This window comes from Mustelus asterias, chromosome 23 (assembly GCF_964213995.1).
Source record: "Mustelus asterias chromosome 23, sMusAst1.hap1.1, whole genome shotgun sequence".
Lineage (NCBI taxonomy): Eukaryota > Metazoa > Chordata > Chondrichthyes > Carcharhiniformes > Triakidae > Mustelus > Mustelus asterias.
In genome coordinates, this window is record NC_135823.1 from 34,940,725 (window position 1) to 34,958,942 (window position 18,218).

Consider the following 18,218-nt stretch of genomic DNA (forward strand, 5'->3'; position numbering starts at 1 on the left):
TAGCAGATGCCTTACCCACCCACCATATTATGGGGGACAGGAAGACGGTGGGCTAGCTGCTTGTCACATTTTATGTTCCCCCCACACCGCCAAAGAGATACTCGCAGAGTCTAAAAAATGCAGCCCATTAACTTTTGTGTGAATGCAGTAAGAAGTCTTACAACACCAGGTTAAAGTCCAACAGGTTTACCTGGAATCATGAGCTTCCGGAGCGCTGTTCCTTCATCAGGTGAGTCAATGTTTGAATGGGGGTGATGCGTACGTCTGCTAAAGGTTGCTTGTAAGCATTCAGTTTAAATTATAAAGGGTGCAGTTAATACAAAAAAAATCTGGCAGGTGGTGGCAATTGAATAGATTCATTTTTGCTTTGAAAGACTATGGGTATTGTAATCAAAAGAGAAAACGCTGGAAAATCTCAGCAGGTCTGGTAGCATCTGCAAGGAGAGAAAAGGTAAAACTTATTTAAAGTTTATTTATTAGTCACCAAGTAAGGATTACATTAACACTGCAATGAAGTTACCGTGAAATTCCCCTAGCCGCTAGTCTGGCACCTGTTTGGGTCAACGCACTTAACCAGCACGTCTTTCAGAATGTGGGTGGAAACCGGAGTACCTGGAGGAAACCCACGCAGACATGGGGAGAACGTCCAAACTCCACACAGTGACCCAAGCCAGGAATTGAACCCGGATCCCTGGCGCTGTGAAGCAGCAGTGCTTGCTACTGTGCCGCCCTATGGCTGAAACTGATGTTTCAAGTCCAGATAACCCTTTGTCAAAGCTAAAAGGCATAGAAAGTGGGAGATATTTATACTGTAGGGTGAGGGAATGAAAGATGAGTCATAGCCATAGAAACTATGGGAAAAGGCTGCTAATCATTGTCCACAGAGAGAATAAAGGGTGTGAATGGCCAAACGGCAGAGAAGCTTTAAACTGTGACAGATGAAGATGTTGGTGGGGTGGGGAGAAGGGAGGGGGGGGAAGAGAGAGAGAGAATGGGACGGAGGTAGAATGTAGAAAAGGGGAAGTGGGGGGAGAAAAGGTAAGGGAAGGGGGATGAAGTAGGGGGGGGGGAAGAAAAATGATGAAAGACAATAAAGAAATAAAAGGTAGAGAACAGTAAAAAAAACTTTTAAAAATAGAATGAAAACAAAGGGGGCCAAGGTGGGGTAGAACAAATCATCTGAAGTTGTTGAATTCGATGTTGAGACCGGAAGGCTGTAAAGTGCCTAGCGGAAGATGAGATGCTGTTCCACTAGTTTGCGTTGAGCTTCACTGGAACATTGCAGCAAGCCAAGGACAGACATGTGGGCATGGGAGCAGGATCGTGTGTTAAAACGGCAAGCAACCGGAAGGTCAGGGTCCTGATTGCGCAGTGATCGAAGGTGCTCAGCAAAGTTTTATTTATTATTTATTATGGGTATTGTAATGTGATATTTACACGATAGTTTGAGTTCTTTTTGCTAATTGAGACGATGTTTGAGGGGCGTTTGCAGCTGTTTACTGCTGGTTGTTACATGGTGTGGTCTGCCCAACTGCTCAATTGGCTCAGGAGTTCACAAGATTATTTCTGTGATGTTGAAGACAACACAGCTCGAGTGGTTTCCTGTGGTAGCACACATTGAATGTCCTGCTATCCTTGGGGGAAAACATCCTTCTCAAAGAACACCATCAGTTGACAGCTAGTGAAGCACTTCCATTGATGCAGGACCTCAAAAATAAAACCCATGCACCTTTCTGAAGTCCTATAGCCCCTACTGGAACACTTTCCACACCCTACAAAGTGACAACAGTCCTACCCCTCAATGAGGCAGCTTGTGGTTGACTGCAAGTATCACTGATCACAGTGTTGAAGTCCCAGGTTTCAATCTTCCAAAGATAATCTGGGCAACCCACCACCACTTGAGGGTGGGCCAGGGAAGATGTGGCCACTTGCTGTACAGCATGGGAACAGCTCAGATTTTGGTCCTCGCCATCCAAGCTAGACCATCAACCACATACTGAACTTCTGCCTTGAGCGATCCGTTCCTGGTGGCATCCAAACCATTCACACTGCGTCAGCAGAAGCCATTGAATGGATTGTTAACCTTGACATTCAAAGTATAACTACTTCCCCAGCCATACGAGAGGCAAAGTACAATGGATAGGAATTATTATTTCTGTAATCATTATATAATCCGGTATAATAAAAACAAATCTTTAGGAATGATGAATAGGTGCGTCAACCATCTGGCATTAGAATTTCCCTATTCATGATCTGCCTTTATAGGAAAATTCTGGTACTCGTTGTTCTCATATATCAGAAGTACATGTGCAGGCTGAGCATGAATTGGTCCCTTTAAGTTACCAGTCATACATGGCTACAAGAAATAAATTAAATGGACCTACTGACTTAAATATATAGGCAGCACACAGCAAAAGAAAAAGAGGAAATATCATAGAATCATAGAAACCCTACAGTGCAGAAGGAGGCCATTCGGCCTATCGAGTCTGCACCGACCACAATCCCACCCAGGCCCTACCCCCACATATTTACCCACTAATCCCTCTAACCTACGCATCCCAGGACTCTAAGGGGCAATTTTTAACCTGGCCAATCAAGCTAACCCGCACATCTTTGGACTGTGGGAGGAAACCGGAGCACCCGGAGGAAACCCACGCAGACACGAGGAGAACGTGCAAACTCCACACAGACAGTGACCCAAACCGGGAATCGAACCTGGGACCCTGGAGCTGTGAAGCAGCAATGCTAACCACTGTGCTAACCACTAACCAAATGTTGCCCTTGTTCTTTTAAAATTGAAAATTAGAGGTAAAGAACCAAGGCCACAGTTTGGGACTGAGGTTGAAAGAAAAAAGTAGAAATTAGGAAGTAGTGGAAAGATCCTATAACAAGATCTTAGCTCCAGGGGATTGGGAGTCAAGAACTAAATGATCTTCCCTGATCCTGCTGTTTGGAGCAGGTGTGAGTCTATTATGAGTGTAGCCCTGCTGAGATAAGATTTCATGTTGTTTCGAAGTTGCCTTGCATATTGATTTTGTGAGGGCATGAGGAAAATTTCATGTCTACTTACAGTTGCCAAGGTCGCAGGAGAATAGAATGTTGTGCAGGTTCTAATGTGCACACTTAGTACCACAGCTCTGTATCTCAGCACAGTTTGGCACATGCAAAGGATCAAAGCACCAACAGGGCAGACTTTAAGTAATGCAATTTAAATCTGCCATCATAAATGAAGAAAAATATAACGTCTGTAAACAAGGAGCTGCGGCCTGCTAGACCACAAAGGAAAGAAAGCCAAATAGTGAAGGAAATACCTCGGCAGCTTACTCTGCCTAGACTCTGTTGGCTAACAGATTGTCATGGGCCTCTCTGCTGCGTTATTCCCTTGCAGTGGCCTTTGCATGTGTCCCCATGACATCCTGACAGTTGTAGTCATTATCATCATCTTCACTGTTCTCATCAACGGTGGAGACATTTCGCTCCTCCATGTCTCCCTCTGAGAGGGGTAAGACATCCCCCTTTGTAGCATGAGGTTGTGCAGGCTGCAGCAGACAATGATGATTTGGGACACATTTTGTTAAGTATTGGAGAGCCCTGCCTGAGCAGTGCCAACATTTGAACCCCATCTTTAGAAAGCTTATTGTCTGCTCAGTCACAAACCTTGTAGAGGCACATGTGGCATAATACCCTGCCTGAACAGCACTCTGCAAACAGGCGACATCAACCAGGTCTTCTGGGATATCCTTCGTCCCCAAGGATCCATCCCTGAAATTGCCGAGGTCCTTCAAAAGCTTGCGGCATCTGGGAGTGGTACAGAATGGGATATCATGAGAGCTCACTGGAGCTGAGTACAAATATACAGGATTTGTCTTCTGTGATCACATATCAGCTGCATGTTCAAAGAGTGGAAACCCTTCCTATTGACAAATGTGACTGGCTGAAGCCAGGGAGCTCTCAAGTCTTCATGTGTGCAGTCAGTAGCCCCTTGCACTTGCGAGAATCCTCTGATTGCTCCAAAACCCAATGCTCTTTCAGCCTGGTTCACTTGGAAGGGCATCAAACACATCAAGAGACTTCGTCAGGAATATGCAGAGGTGAAGTCAAGGCATCAGAAAGTGCGCGCAAACTTCCAAATATTTCACCTGCCTGACCCTTCAAACATCATCCGCCCACGTGCTAGAGTCTACACATCACACATTGGATTTGTCAACAGTCTTGGAACCCATAACACTGGAGTGGAAGCAAGTCATCCTCAATCCCGAGGGACTGGTGGCTTTACTCTGTAGCTCTAGCTGTTGGAGACTAGATGACACAATGGATAAAAACACCAAAGCTTTGTCTTTGGAATCTAGTTTTAGCTCAGCCCAGATTGGTAGAATGAAAGATCTAGCGAAAGCCTTAGTGGGTTTTGTTGGGTCATCGATCTGTTGCAAATTACTAAGCAGAGGCCGAGATGTGCCAGCATTTTGAATCAGATTATTATTAACAATGTGTGGGATACAGGTCGGAATTATAACACATTGCACAAACCGAGGTTCAATTATTCTATCAACAAGTGTGTCAGTCTCAATAGTTTTTTTCATGATTTGCTTTGCTTTTTTACCAATCTAAAAATTCTAACATTAAAATGAGATAATTATACAGTATAAACACAGACTGAAATCCAGACTGACATGAATAATGTAAATACAGGTTGGCATCCTGTCTATTGTTGTTAACATTGGCTATGCCAAATAACTCAAAGGCATTTTCAATCAGTAGCTCAAAGATTCCTTAGTTATCTGTAAACTGAACAACTATTTTAATTCAGCATGTTGTTTCAGACCGTGCCAGTATTCTCTGACTTTGTCGTAGACCTGCTAAGAAATGCACGTCTCCAATTGTTCTGTTTCTTTCCTAATTTATTGTCAGATTGAAATAGTTGGTAGCGGTCTCGCCACTGAAGAAGTTGCAGGTTCAAGTTCTACTCCTCACTGAGCACATAATCTAGACTTCATTGCAGCATCACAGGAAGCTATGCTTTACTGAAGGTGCCATCTTTCAAAAGAAAATTTCAACCGAGACCTCAAAATGCTTGTTCGGATGAGTATTAAAGACGTAGACAATATTTAAAGGAAAGGGAGTTCTGCTCTGGGCAAAATTCCTCCCTTGACCTACACCAACAAAAAAAATTAATTAGTCATTTATTTAAATTGCTGTTTGAAGGACCCTTTTTTATGTGCAAATTGCTTTCCATGTTTGACTATTTGGCAAGTGTGGCGACCATTAGAAAATAATTAACTGAATTCAAAGCACTTGGAGAGATCATGAGATGTGTAGGCACTATATAAATGCAGGTATGTTCCTCCCTGTGTTGTCTGACTTGCTACAATGTCCCTTTTTGTTTTGTGTTTACTTTGGTGCTGACCCAATTGTTTCTGTTGGCTCTACACCTTGTCTTCAGACTTGCCTTTTGTGCTCTTATGCTTTTAACTTACGAAGTACTATCAGCAAATAAATCCTGAAGGAGGGATGTAGAATTAGTTGGATCATCCACTTTCTGAACGGTTTAAAGAACAGTCATAATTCTGTTGGAGGAAAATATCAGTGACACCATTCCATGACCCAAACACCTTTCAACCTAACTTTCTGGCTCTACTGTTTAACAGTGCATTTTTAATGAGAAAAATACTTTTGACGCCAGTGAGTTAACATTCCATTTCTACTCTGCTTTGAACTTTGATGTAGTCTAAGATCTCTGGGATATTACTCGTGGCCGGAACTGGTTTTGAAGTGTTTGTATTTACTAGAATTGTCCTTTGTGCCTGTGTAATAGATTTTAAGGAAGTAAAAAGAGGCTTGAGGCAAAACTGAATTGCAAACAGATGCTGAACTACAAAACTATTTCCGAACTGTGTGTTGGAGTGAGACTTAACAACGAGGGTGAATGGCTCCAAGTTGTTCTTTCCTATGATCTCCTTTTCAGAATTATTCAGCTTTACTTGGAACTATCGGTAAAGAACAGTACTTCTGAAGGGAAATGAGCTCCGCTGCTCATGTTCATGTAAGTTTTCTATAGCAAAAGTAAATGTGTGGACTGTGTTTGCATTGCTGCATGATTTCTTAGTGCACATTCAGGAAATCTGTGTGCTGTTTAAAAAAAAACACTGAAACTGCACGAAGGAGAGGAGTTGCTCTTAGACCAGGTTTACTGCGTGCTCTCTGTATAGTCTGGTTTATTCTATAAATAGTTTCAAAGTGAGGTGACTGAATTAGACTAAGCTAGTACAAGACTAGACTTGATGACTAACTATGTTTGATGTCTTTCCCACCCATACTGTCATTTGAAATGCTATGTTCTTAAAATGCATAATCTTTAAATTTAAAATCAAACACATTGCTTTTGTAGCCATGCAGAGTGCAGGTTTAAAGGAAAGGCTGCTGTGTGTGGGTCTGACATGATCTCAATCTTCTCTTCAGCAAAAGGTGGGGTGTTGAACAAAATGAAAACCAGACCAGTGTACAAGCAAAGTCAAAACTGCCGAAGATCTCTTAGAATACAGTGAAAGCAGAGAGAGATGGATCTGCAGTAAGACTGGATCCAGCTTGAGGCATACAGGTGTCAAGAGTGTAGTTTGCAGGGAGTGTGGTATTAAGTACAAAGTATGAAATAATGTAAACAGTGCAGTGTATAATATAATATTTACAGAGCATAATATCATGTTTAAAGGGCTGTAAATTACAAAATGGGAATATGTTTACCATTTTATATATTTCTGCAACGGTTGCTTTATCTGCTCGTGGAGCCAGGCGCTGTTACATGTCTAGCTGGGTTAATGGATGAGGAGGGGAGCAAAAAAGCATTCCAGAGAGGTTTGGGGAGAGCATTCTAGAGCTTTGGGGATAGGCAGGCTAAAGCATGACTGTCAATGGTGAAGAGATAAAAATTGGGTTGCAAAAGAGGTCAGAATTGGAGGAGTGTCATTTTTGGAGAGTTGTAGGGCTGAAAAAACTTAGAGCTACAGAGGGGCAAGGCCATGGAGCGTAAAGGATATAAGCAAGGATGAATATTTTCAAATTGAGATGTCGCTGACCCAGAAACCATTGTAGGATCAGCGTGCACAGGGGCGAAGCATGAATGGCACTTGATGCGAGTTAAGATGCAGGCAGCAGAGTTTTGGATGAGTTCAAGTTTATGGATGGTGCAAGGTGGGAGGCCAGTGTGGAGAACATTGGAATAATTGAGTCCAGAAGAAACAAAGATATGACTGAGGATTTCCACATCCATTGAGGTGAGATGGGTGGAGTCAGGCAATTTTGTAGAAGTGAAAGTAGGCGGTCATGGTTACTGAAAAAAATGGGATTGGAGGCTCAAGTCTTTTCCACCCAGTTCTTCAAATTCACTGCCCTCCTATCCTCATTGAATCTTGCCCTTTTATATTCTCTCACCAGTACCCTTGAAGATCCCACTATCCAGTCATCTTGTGTGTTTTCTCTGTACCTGAAATTTTGATCCCCAATGAGGCCAATTCCTTATCACACTTAACACTCCATTTTCCTATATTCCTCCAATCCAAACATCTTGCGATCAACCCTTGGGTGAGAAGTGGAGACTGTTTACCCAGCTTTATCACAAAATTGCTTTGAATTCCAAGTTCTCTCCGATTTGGCCTTCCATCAGTTATAATTTCTCTGGCATTGTTACCTTGATTATTCTATCTTTGTTTAGTTTTCAATGCCTTTTTTATTAGGCAATCAAAACCTTTCACTTAACCTGATACAGTACCCAAGTCTGCTCCTTAAGTCAGAGAGCTACAGATTTGACAACACCTCCATTCTTAAAGTTGCGAAGCTCCAAAAACCAATTAATATTGAATCTAATTCATGGCCCCCACAAGAGAAATGTACAAGATCTATGCTGACAAGTAAAGGCATTGTACCCGATCTTGATCTGATGCTCGACTTAGCCAAAAGGCAAAGAAGCGTACCCCTGCCAGGTGATCATGGTTTCATCCCTGGCAGGTAATGTGTAGCTGTCGTAACCATCACCAGACCTAAATTGATTCAATTAAGCTTTACCATGTCTCATACTCCTAAAGCACGACTACTTGCGTTTGCTGTGGAAATTATAGCCTCTTATTTTTCACACCCAACTGCTTTCTTAAACCTTTCTTGTTCACCTTCTTCACTCTACCTCAAACACCAATGAGAAGAAATATTTGCTTTATTGCCTTCAAACCATATGTGCAATTATGTATGCAGCTACCTCCTGCTCCAACCCCAACACTACCCACCCATCGTTAAGTCATTCACGCCCGCATGTTTGCTGTACTTCATCACTGTCTTCCTCTACTCTCTCCAAGCTCATTTCATCAGTGAATTCTTGCCACAACAAGCTGGTGATCCAACTCTATTTTCCCATATCTAAGCTAGCTGATGTAGTCAATTATTTTCTTTCCATCTCCCCATCACCAGCCTCCTGACATGGACTCCCTTTGATTTCTGCATAGTGTAAACAGTAGTGAATTGTTCTGTGTTGTAAGTTATCACTGTTTGACTCCACATTTATAAAATTTGAAAACACCGGTTTTACAATATGATGCAAATGAATGTGCAGGTACTTTATTCGTTCAACCTGCAAAGAATGTTCAAATGATAAAGTATAAATAGGAAGAATTTTATTCACAAATAAAGTGCAAGAAGTTACCATAATTGGGAGTCCCTGTTCTTCATGTCACATGACTGTTGTCAGAAAATGCAGGTATGCAAGTTTGGTGAGGGCAGAATTGGACATGGGTATAATTTTCCTTGCAGTTGGATTGGCTTCTAATACTTGCTGCTCAAGCATGGAAAATTGCAATTTGGGTGAGGTACAAAGAATTGCTGGCACCAAGTAACTGTAACGCAGCAAGAAGTAGAACCTCCTGGAAATAAGGAAGTTGACGGTGCTGAATAAATATTTGATGCAGTAACAGGGAGTGTATTAGCTGACACTAACCACTAACTTTTACAGCATCCCTATTCTGTAGGCATGATCTGTGTACAGTAAACACTGGGGCTGAAGTTCTGCCTTATTTTATAGATATGACCACATATGAAGTGTTGGATATTTGTTCCTTGGTTTCTGAGCTCCAACTTCAGTTTCTACAGTTTCTATCACTCTCTACAATATTAAAATATGGGTGGGGAAGGAGAAAAGGGTATTTAATTTTAAACAGTGAACAGTTTTGGGTGTGTTGGTATTGAATAGTAAATTAAGTTAAATTGACTGGACCAGCAGATGTTGTAATAGCCCAGATCTCTGGTTTTTATACCACCCAAAATCTCTATGTTGTCAGTTGCACCATTAACTTAGCTCTGACAATGTATGGAGTAATGTTAATGAGGGATTCTGTTTATGTAACCTGGACAGAGAGTGACTGTTACGTTGGTGTATACTAGCCTTTGAGCCACATTTAAATTTAATTCTGCTTGAAATGGTTTATAGGATGTGGATTCAGGCAGCCGATTTCTGTTTGTCCCAGTTGTAATCAGGAGTTCTGTGAAATTGCAAAGAACATCACCAACTTTTAACCTCAGTATCTGAGAAGGTGACTAATGTTTCTAAAGCATTTCTTTTGCATCTTATTAACTCTTTAAGCTCTGCATTCTGATAAAATTGATCTGAAACTGAGCATCTCAACAAAACTTTTGCATTCTTATTTTGTGCACAGCTGTGCTTCTTGCGTTCTGCTTGTCTTAGCTAGAGAAAAATTGTAGGGTTCAGTATGTGCTGCTCAATTCCAGAATGTGTTGTGTGGTTTTAGTTGATTTCTACTTTATGTTGATCTAGATTGGTCTGTGAAGTTTGCCATTGTTGGCTTTAAAGCTGTGCTGTCCATTGAGCTCCAGGAGGAGATGGTGCGTTGGCTCACTCAGAAATCAAACTCCAGGTCATTTTCAACTCCTCCTCCAAAGCATATGAGAAAATGGGCCTTTCACTAAATACCCAAAAAACTAAGGTCCTTTTCCAACCAGTCACACAGCAAGCCACCTCAATTAAGATCGATGGTGGGGTCCAGGGAAATGTGGATTGTTTTCCATATTTTGAGAGCCTCCTCTCGACGAAGGCAGGCATAGAAAAAAATAATTAATTATTGCCTCCAATGTACCAACTTAGTCTTCAGCCAACTGAAGCAAAGAGTATTTGACAACTAGGATCTCAAACCTGAGGCATCAGTGATCCCTGTGCATCTATATGCCTTGGAGACTTGGACAACCTACAGGAGGCACCTCAAAGCATTGGCAAAGTAACACCAGCAGTACCTTTGCACAATCCCCCAAATCCAGTGGTACAACAGTAGTGTCCTTTCTGAAGCCAAAATGCCCAGCATTGAGGCACAAATCGCCCAAATCCGCTCTGCTGGCTCACAAATTCCTTTGTATGCCAGACACCAGATTCCAAAAGCAATTGCTCTACTTGAAACTCAGCCATGACAGGAAGACTGTGGGAACGCTTTAGGGGTGTCTTTAAAGCATCCTTGAAGAGGTAAAACATCCCTGTTGACTAATGGGAGACCCAGCTTGAGACCAACCAAAATGGAGAAGGTTCATTCAGAAAGGCAGCAAGCATGTATGATACTTTGTTGTGAGCATGTGGAGGCAGAGTTGAGGCATTGGAGAGAGCGCACAAGCCTCCAAAGAACTAATCTACGCAATCCTTCAAGCACCATCTGCCCTGCACATGGAAGCATCTTTAGATCATGCATTGGACTTACCAGCCTGTTGAACTGATGTGGAAGCAAGTCATCCTCGACCCCGAGGGACTGTCCAAGAAGAAGCTTTGATATACAAGTTACTTCACCCTTCCCAGTGGGCATGACCCTCAAGGAAGACTTTGTCTTCCTGTTGAAGAAGTTATACTGCTTTACAGTGCTCAATGCATGTTGTATAACTCTTCTGAATCCAGCTTAGCGTTGCATGCAACTCAGGCCATTTACAATCTTCTATCACAAACTATCCTGTTACAAAGCTGTGAGTTGGCCTTGATGGGCTTGAGTGAGAGAGTCAGTACTGAGTTGGACCTCCCTGGCTACTACTCATTTTGATCCCACGAGTTGATTATTACTGAATGAGTTTTTAACACATGGGATTTCACTTGAACCTTGAGTATAGTATGAGAGCCTGGCATAGGAAGAGTTAATGTGGGACTAGATGCAGTACCACCCACAGTGTGTCAAGGCAAGCAAGGAGATAGCTCCTAGCTTAGGCCTTATAATATGTGTTATGAAGCAGAGGTGGACTTCCATCTCCCCAAAGAGGAGTACCTTGCCTCATAATCTGGAAAAGTAAGTGTGAAGTGGTATGATCTGCACTTCAGCAACTTTTAGTGGTTAAATCAAAATAACTCCCTGACATTCTCTCTCAACTTAACAAGTAACAATTCATTTATCTAACTAACAGTGAACACACAACTAAACTATTAACCAAATAAAACGTGATTCTAATGGAACGCTGTTCAAATAAATACAATTCCAACTCATTAACAAAATAAAATTTAGTCACTCTCACAATTATAACCAGATTTGGCGTCTTCCGGAATATGGGCTTTCTCTGTGATTCTTCTGTCCGGAACCTCTGTCTTCTTTGATACCTTCGCTTTCGAGATGGTGCTTTCTCTTAAGACATAAATTAAGCTATGAGAGCTAGCAGTTCTCTCTCTCTAGAGCTGAACCAAGAGTTGTTATTCTGGCAGATGGCAGTTGCTCTCTGCGTTTGTCCCACTGCCACCCTTCTTTTATACCTGTGATAACATATCAATATCCCCCACAATATGATTGGTCCTAGGTTGCCAACACCATCAAATTTAAATTTAATAGGTTCTTGGTATCTAAGTGTCTAATTCAAAAAAATTCAAAAAGCCTGTTGCCTTGGTAACCCTGCTGCTTGGCCTTCCGATACAAATGTTTCATTTTAAGCACTCTATCTGTACTTGCATTTTAAAAAAACTTTCTAAGCACAGAAAATGCATCGCCTTTTAAAGGGACCATGCAATGCTTTTCCCCAACATTTTACAATTTTACAAACACCAATCTACAATACTCTACTCAACTTCGCAATATGTGTATATGTACGTGGTTACCCTGGGCCTCTGGATTATTAGTCAACTATGAAGTGCAACCACAGTTGGACGAAATGACAAAAATGGGTGTCATCTCCCCTGATAGTCAACCAACTGAACGGTGTTCAGGATGCTCCCAGTCTCAAAACCAAGCAGGTCCATTCATATTTGTGTTGACTTGATACAGCTTAATAAAGCCACGGGGGCGCGAAGTCCACCCAATGTCCTCAGTGAGCGGCAGCCTGATTAAACTCTCTGACAAGCACAGTATTTTCAAAGCTCAATGCTAACAGTAGCTTTTGGCAACTTTCACGAAACTAAAAGTCAAGATTGCTGACCACATTCATCACCCCAGTTGGCAAATTCTGCTTCAACTGCTTATGTTCTGAATCATCTCCGTACTGGAAATCTATCAATGCATGATGTCAACCTTTTGCAAGGTCTAGAGGATGTCAGCTACCATTTAGACAATGTTTGCTTCATGACACGACAGTGGAAGAACATGACTTGTGTCTTATAGCGCTCCTAGAATGCTTCCAGGATGATGGGCTGACACAATTCTCCAAAACTTCTGGTTGATTCTTAGGACACATGATCAGAGATTCCTGGGTACGGTGAATTAGTTGACAAAATTTTTACCCAATCTGGCACAGATTGCCAAACTGCTCTGGCACCTTGTCAAGAAAGACCAGACATGGTGCTGGGTTCTGCCAAGAGCAAGCATTTGGTTGCATCAGAGCCATGCTGCTCTCAACCAACATCCTCGCCCACTGTGAAGCATCCCTTCCACTACCTTAACAGCAGATGCTTGGTCCACAGGTCTTGGAGCAGTGTTATTTCAGGAACAACAGGACAATGTTGCCAGCCAGTGTATTGCGCATTCATAGGATTGCCGGGTACAGAGACAACACTAGGCTTGAAAAAGAAGTGCTGGTAGTTAAATGGCTATGTGAGAAGTTTGTAGAGTACATTATTGATTTAAAGATCACCACTGAAAGAGAACATAAGCCATAGTCTCGCTGCTACTTGAGAATTCTGTCTATGCCTCTTGAGGTTCACATACAAGACAGTAAATGTTCAAGGAAAAATACCAAGCAACAGCAGACACACTTTCCAAGGCCGCAGTGGATCTTGCAATGAAACAATGTCAAACTGATCAGGAGCTTGAATTGTACTTCCAATTGATGAGGAGACACCTGCAGCTACCACCAGAAACTTCCAGCAAATCTATGAGGAACAAATGTGAGATGAGTGTGCCCACATCTGTAGTTACTGCAACAATGGTGGCCACAGCAGAGACTGAGTGATAGTACCATGAAGTTTTGGTTTGAAAGTAGAAGCATTTTACTGTCATTGACAAGCTGCTGATATACAACAAGCAGCTCATCAGTCTAGCCTCCCTTCGGCCAGCGATCCTCCTAAAAATACACCAGCGACACCTGGGCACACAGGCTTAATCCTCTTGTGGTGGCTAGGAATTTCAAAGGCATGCGCTGCACAAGCAGGACCAGAAAGAGCCCCTTCTTCCCACACGTTTCCCAACCAGGGAGCTGTTAGGTATCGATTTATTCATCATAGGTGGCAGATCATTCATCATTGTGGTGAACCACTTCTGGATTAAGGTGAAGCAATTATACACAACAACCATAGAGGTGCTGGTGAGAACATTGAAGGAGTTGTTTGTGAGCCATGGCATCCATGTCAGCTAGCCATTGCAAACAAATTCTTCATACAATTTGCCATCACTTATGGCTTCCAGCACTGTACCAACTTCCCAAGATAATCACATGGTGAGGCAGAAACAGGGGTCTGCACCATAAAATCTCCCCTGAGGAAGAACAACAGCTTTATTCACCTATAGATCCACCTCAACAATGTGGCTTAGTTCCATTTGAACTGCTGATGGGCGTAAAACTCTGCGCACAACTCCCAAACCTGCCAAAGAAACTAGGGTTGGCAGCCAAAGATTAAGATTATCAAAACATCCAGGACCAAGAACAATTCTCCGGGCAGAGGCAGGTTTCTGCTTACAGCAGCAGGTACTGTCCCAGACACCTGCCAAATTTGCATGTTGATGCCTGAGATGGGACCAAGGACCTCATGGAGCAGGTGTTATTGTCCAGAGAGGAGGAAATCAGCCATGGTCATATCTTGTCAGTTCTCTGGAGGATACGGGCAGGAGGAGCCTTCTCGTCCCTTGAGGTGATCCTCTCATCATATATTAGAGAGAAATTGAAGAAGATGACCAAACTCCTCATTGATCACATCCAAAACAACTTATTATTCATCAAAGTTTGTCCAGTATTAAGTCTGCCACTGCCCCAACTGTTATAACAACAAGATCTGAAAGTATTATAAAGTCTTCAGACTACCTGACCCTGTAAACATGGAGATTTGTAATGTAAATATGAGTAAACATGATAGCATTGTAAATATGTTGGATAAAGACTTGGGGAAGGTGTAATATAAGGGTAGTATAAGTAGAACAGTTTAACATTGAACTGAGTACAGCACCACCCATACTGTGATGTAAAGGAACATGTCACCTGAGTCTAGAGGGCAGTTTTGTATTGGGCAAAGATGTGTGTAGAGGCAAGCATGGAGACAGCTCCTAGCTTAGACCGTACATGGTATGTATGTACGTAGTTACTCACAGTTAAGCACTTACTGTTAAACTATACAAGACTTAGAACATGTTCACATTATATATTAATGATTTGGAAGAGGGAACTGAATGTATTATCTCCAAATTTGCAGATGATACAAAGTTGGGTGGGAGGGTGAGCTGTGAGGAGGATGTAAAGATGCTTCAGTGTGATTTAAACAGGCTGAGTGTGTGGGCATCTGCATGGCAGATGCAATATAATGTGGATAAATGTGAGGTTATCCACTTTGGTAGCAATAATAGGAAGACAGATTAGTACTCGAATGGGTATAAATTGAGAGTTGGAGACTCAACAAGAACTTGGAGTCCTTGTGCATCAGTCACTGAAAGTAAGCGGGCAGGTACAGCAGACAGTAAAAAAGGCAAATGGTATGTTGGCCTTCATAGCGAGAGGATTTGAGTATAGGGATAGGGATGTTTTGCTGCAATTGTGTAGGGCGTTGATGAGGCCACACCTGGGGTATTGTGTGCAGTTTTGGTGTCCTTATCTGAGGAAGGATGTCCTTGCTATAAAGGAGTACAGTGAGGGTTTACCAGGCCAATTCCTGGGATGGCAGATCTGTCATATGAGGAGAGACTAAGTCGGTTAGGATTATATTCACTGGAGTTTAGAAGAGTGAGAGGGAATCTCATAGAAACTTATAAAATTCTAACAAGGTTAGACAGGGTAGATTCAGAAAGACTGTTCCCAATGGTGGGGGAATCCAGAACTAGGGGTCATAGCTTGAGGATAAGGGGTAAACCTTTTAGAACTGAGGTGAGGAGAAATTTCTTCATCCAGAGGGTGGTGAATATGTGGAATTCACTACCACAGAATGTAGTTGAGGACAAAACGGTATCTGATTTCAAGAAGAAATTAGATGCATCTCTTGGGGCTAAAGGGATCAAGGGATATGGGAGGAAGGGGGGATCAGGATATTGAATTCGATGATCAGCCGTGATCAAGATGAATGGTGGAGCAGGCTCAAAGGGCCGAATGGCCTACTCCTGCTTCCAGTTTCTATGTTTCATGGGATCTACTGAACTATACACGTCTTACAACATTGAGTGGGACTGCTGGCCTGAAAACCAGCTGAGAGGACAATTGAGCTGGCCACTAAGTTCAAATGTTTCCAATACCAACTTATGAAGGAATTCTGAACTAGATTTTTCCTTCCTAAAATTTCAGAGTTTATTCCTTTCCCACTGCTGCAGGTGTTGCCTCAACAACAGCTATGCCTTTAACATAGTTGAAAGCCTCAAGCTGCTTCACTGGAGGGTAATCAGACAAAAGGTGTTGCAGAACCAGAAAAGGAAACGTCAGCACAGGTGACCAAACACTTGGTCAATGTCTTTAGATTTTAAGAAGAACTTTAGGGAGGGAATTCCAGAGCTAAAAAGCTTACAGCACTGTGTATAATCATGACTTTTTATTTCTGTTGCTTGAAGCCCTAATGGAATTTTTCTGCAGAATAAAAAAGTATATTATTTCTACTATTGTCAGATACAAACTCTTTACAATGAAGGCTTCCCCTGGTGACCTGCTCTGCACCATTCTAATTAAAGTAACTCGCTCTATGCTGTCTTGACTGAAATTTTGTGGAATTTAGAGAAACATTCTATTCTGTTCTATTTATAGAACAATGAATTCTGAATAAAATTTTTGAAAAATGAAAGAATGTCTAAATAACAAATAAAACTCATTATATCGAACAAATGGAATGGGATATGATACTGGGCTGCACAATTACCAACCTGATATGTATATGCTCCAGGTACTGTGTAATATTTCTAAAATTGTGGGTGGCAATAGCACAGTATTATACAGCACTGATGTAAGTCAGGGATGCTGTTTTTATTTGGGTTACATTAGAAGTGTTTCAACACCCCTGATACTGTACCCCAGCAAAGAATGTCACCTCCTAGAGATAAATTAGCAAGATAAAGGGAAAAGTACTTTGAGTAGCTTGGAAGCAGTGTGAAGTTGTAAAGTCTACGGGTAAAGTTATGGTGTAAATTAAATGTAAATTTATATGGTAAAAAATTAATTCTGTCAAAATTAAAAATCGCTGATAAGAAATGTCTCAAATATTCCCATAGTCAGAAAGCAAAAGCAATGCTGTGCAGAGTAACAGTTTCATTTCTATGTCTAAAGTGACTGGTTGCTTCCTCTTAGCTTGGTATCTCAGTGTGTGAACTCCCAGCCTGGAACCCTTTCAGGTAGAATACGCCACAGTTCCTGGGAAGCCTTCAGCCTTGAGGCCCCCCAAGCTCTGCAGTTTTCTCAACTATACCCAAATTTGGCTCTTGACACTCGCTGTGACTGGATCACTGCCCAAATGAATCCTTATTTATTTCAACATTTCTGTTCTGAGAAGAGAGCCAAGCACACTCAAGGATCTGAACCAAAAATTTACATTCCATTAAGATGGAACATAAGATCTGTCAGGAGTTTGGAAAATGGTGCTTAAGGAGATTTTTTTTTACACTGTCCATAGTTCACCAATAAACTGCTGGTTCAGTGTTTATTTGCAGAAAAAGGGGAGTAAATGTGTTACTTTCAAATGTCGGATTCCAAACTGTTTAAATTGTTTCCAGAAATTCACAGCCCCTGCTGGATTGTTATGAATTGTATGGATGGACCATACAGCTAATTTATTTTTTGTGAATTCCCCTGTCTATTTGTCTCTCTCCCTGATGTCCATTTCAGTTTTCTATCTCTCCCATGTCTCCTTGTTCCTTCAATTCCAAGTCCCTTTCCCAGTCCTCTTTCCTTCCCTCCTTCCACTTATTTCCTGTTTCCATTTTCCTTGTCCATATCAACCTGTGTTTCTACCCCTCGCTTTTCCCTTCCCTCTCCTTATTTTCCCCTACCTACCACTTTCTCTCTTTGTCCTCTCCACTCTTTTGCACTTTTTCTAATCTTTTTCTTTTCTGTTTTATCTCTTTACTAATCCTTCTCTCTTTCTATTCTTCTCTCTCATGCTGGTACCCCCGGACTCCTCCTCCTCCCCCCCCCGGACTCCTCCTCCTCCTCCTCCCCCCCCGGACTCCTCCTCCTCCTCCTCCCCCCCCGGACTCCTCCTCTTCCTCCTCCCCCCCCCCCGGACTCCTCCTCCTCCTCCTCCCCCACTCCTCCTCCTCCTCCTCCCCCCCCGGACTCCTCCTCCTCCTCCTCCCCCCCCGGACTCCTCCTCCTCCTCCTCCCCCCCCCGGACTCCTCCTCCTCCTCCTCCCCCCCCGGACTCCTCTCCTCCTCCTTCCCCCCCCCGGACTCCTCCTCCTCCCCCCCCCGGACTCCTCCTCCTCCTCCTCCCCCCCCGGACTCCTCCTCCTCCCCCCCCGGACTCCTCCTCCTCCTCCTCCTCCCCCCCGGACTCCTCCTCCTCCTCCCCACCCCGGACTCCTCCCTCATCCTCCCCCCCGGACTCCTCCTCCTCCCTCCCCCGGACTCCTCCTCCTCCTCCTCCCCCGGACTCCTCCTCCTCCTCCTCCCCC

The 18,218-nt window shown here is 42.8% G+C and overlaps 1 protein-coding gene across 5 annotated transcripts in view; it reads left to right on the forward strand.

Moving 5' to 3' along the window:
- Positions 1-18,218, forward strand: part of mpripa (myosin phosphatase Rho interacting protein a) — a 206,182-nt gene that overhangs the window by 61,338 nt on the left and 126,626 nt on the right. Inside the window, exon 1 of one of the 5 annotated variants that reach the window (XM_078240237.1) lies at positions 5,934-6,040. The exons of the other annotated variants lie outside the window; for them this stretch is intronic. Coding sequence (XP_078096363.1) covers positions 6,017-6,040 — 24 coding nt within the window. The 5' untranslated portion in view covers positions 5,934-6,016. Of the gene's footprint in view, positions 1-5,933; positions 6,041-18,218 lie in introns of those variants that run through there. 5 annotated transcript variants of the gene reach the window in all.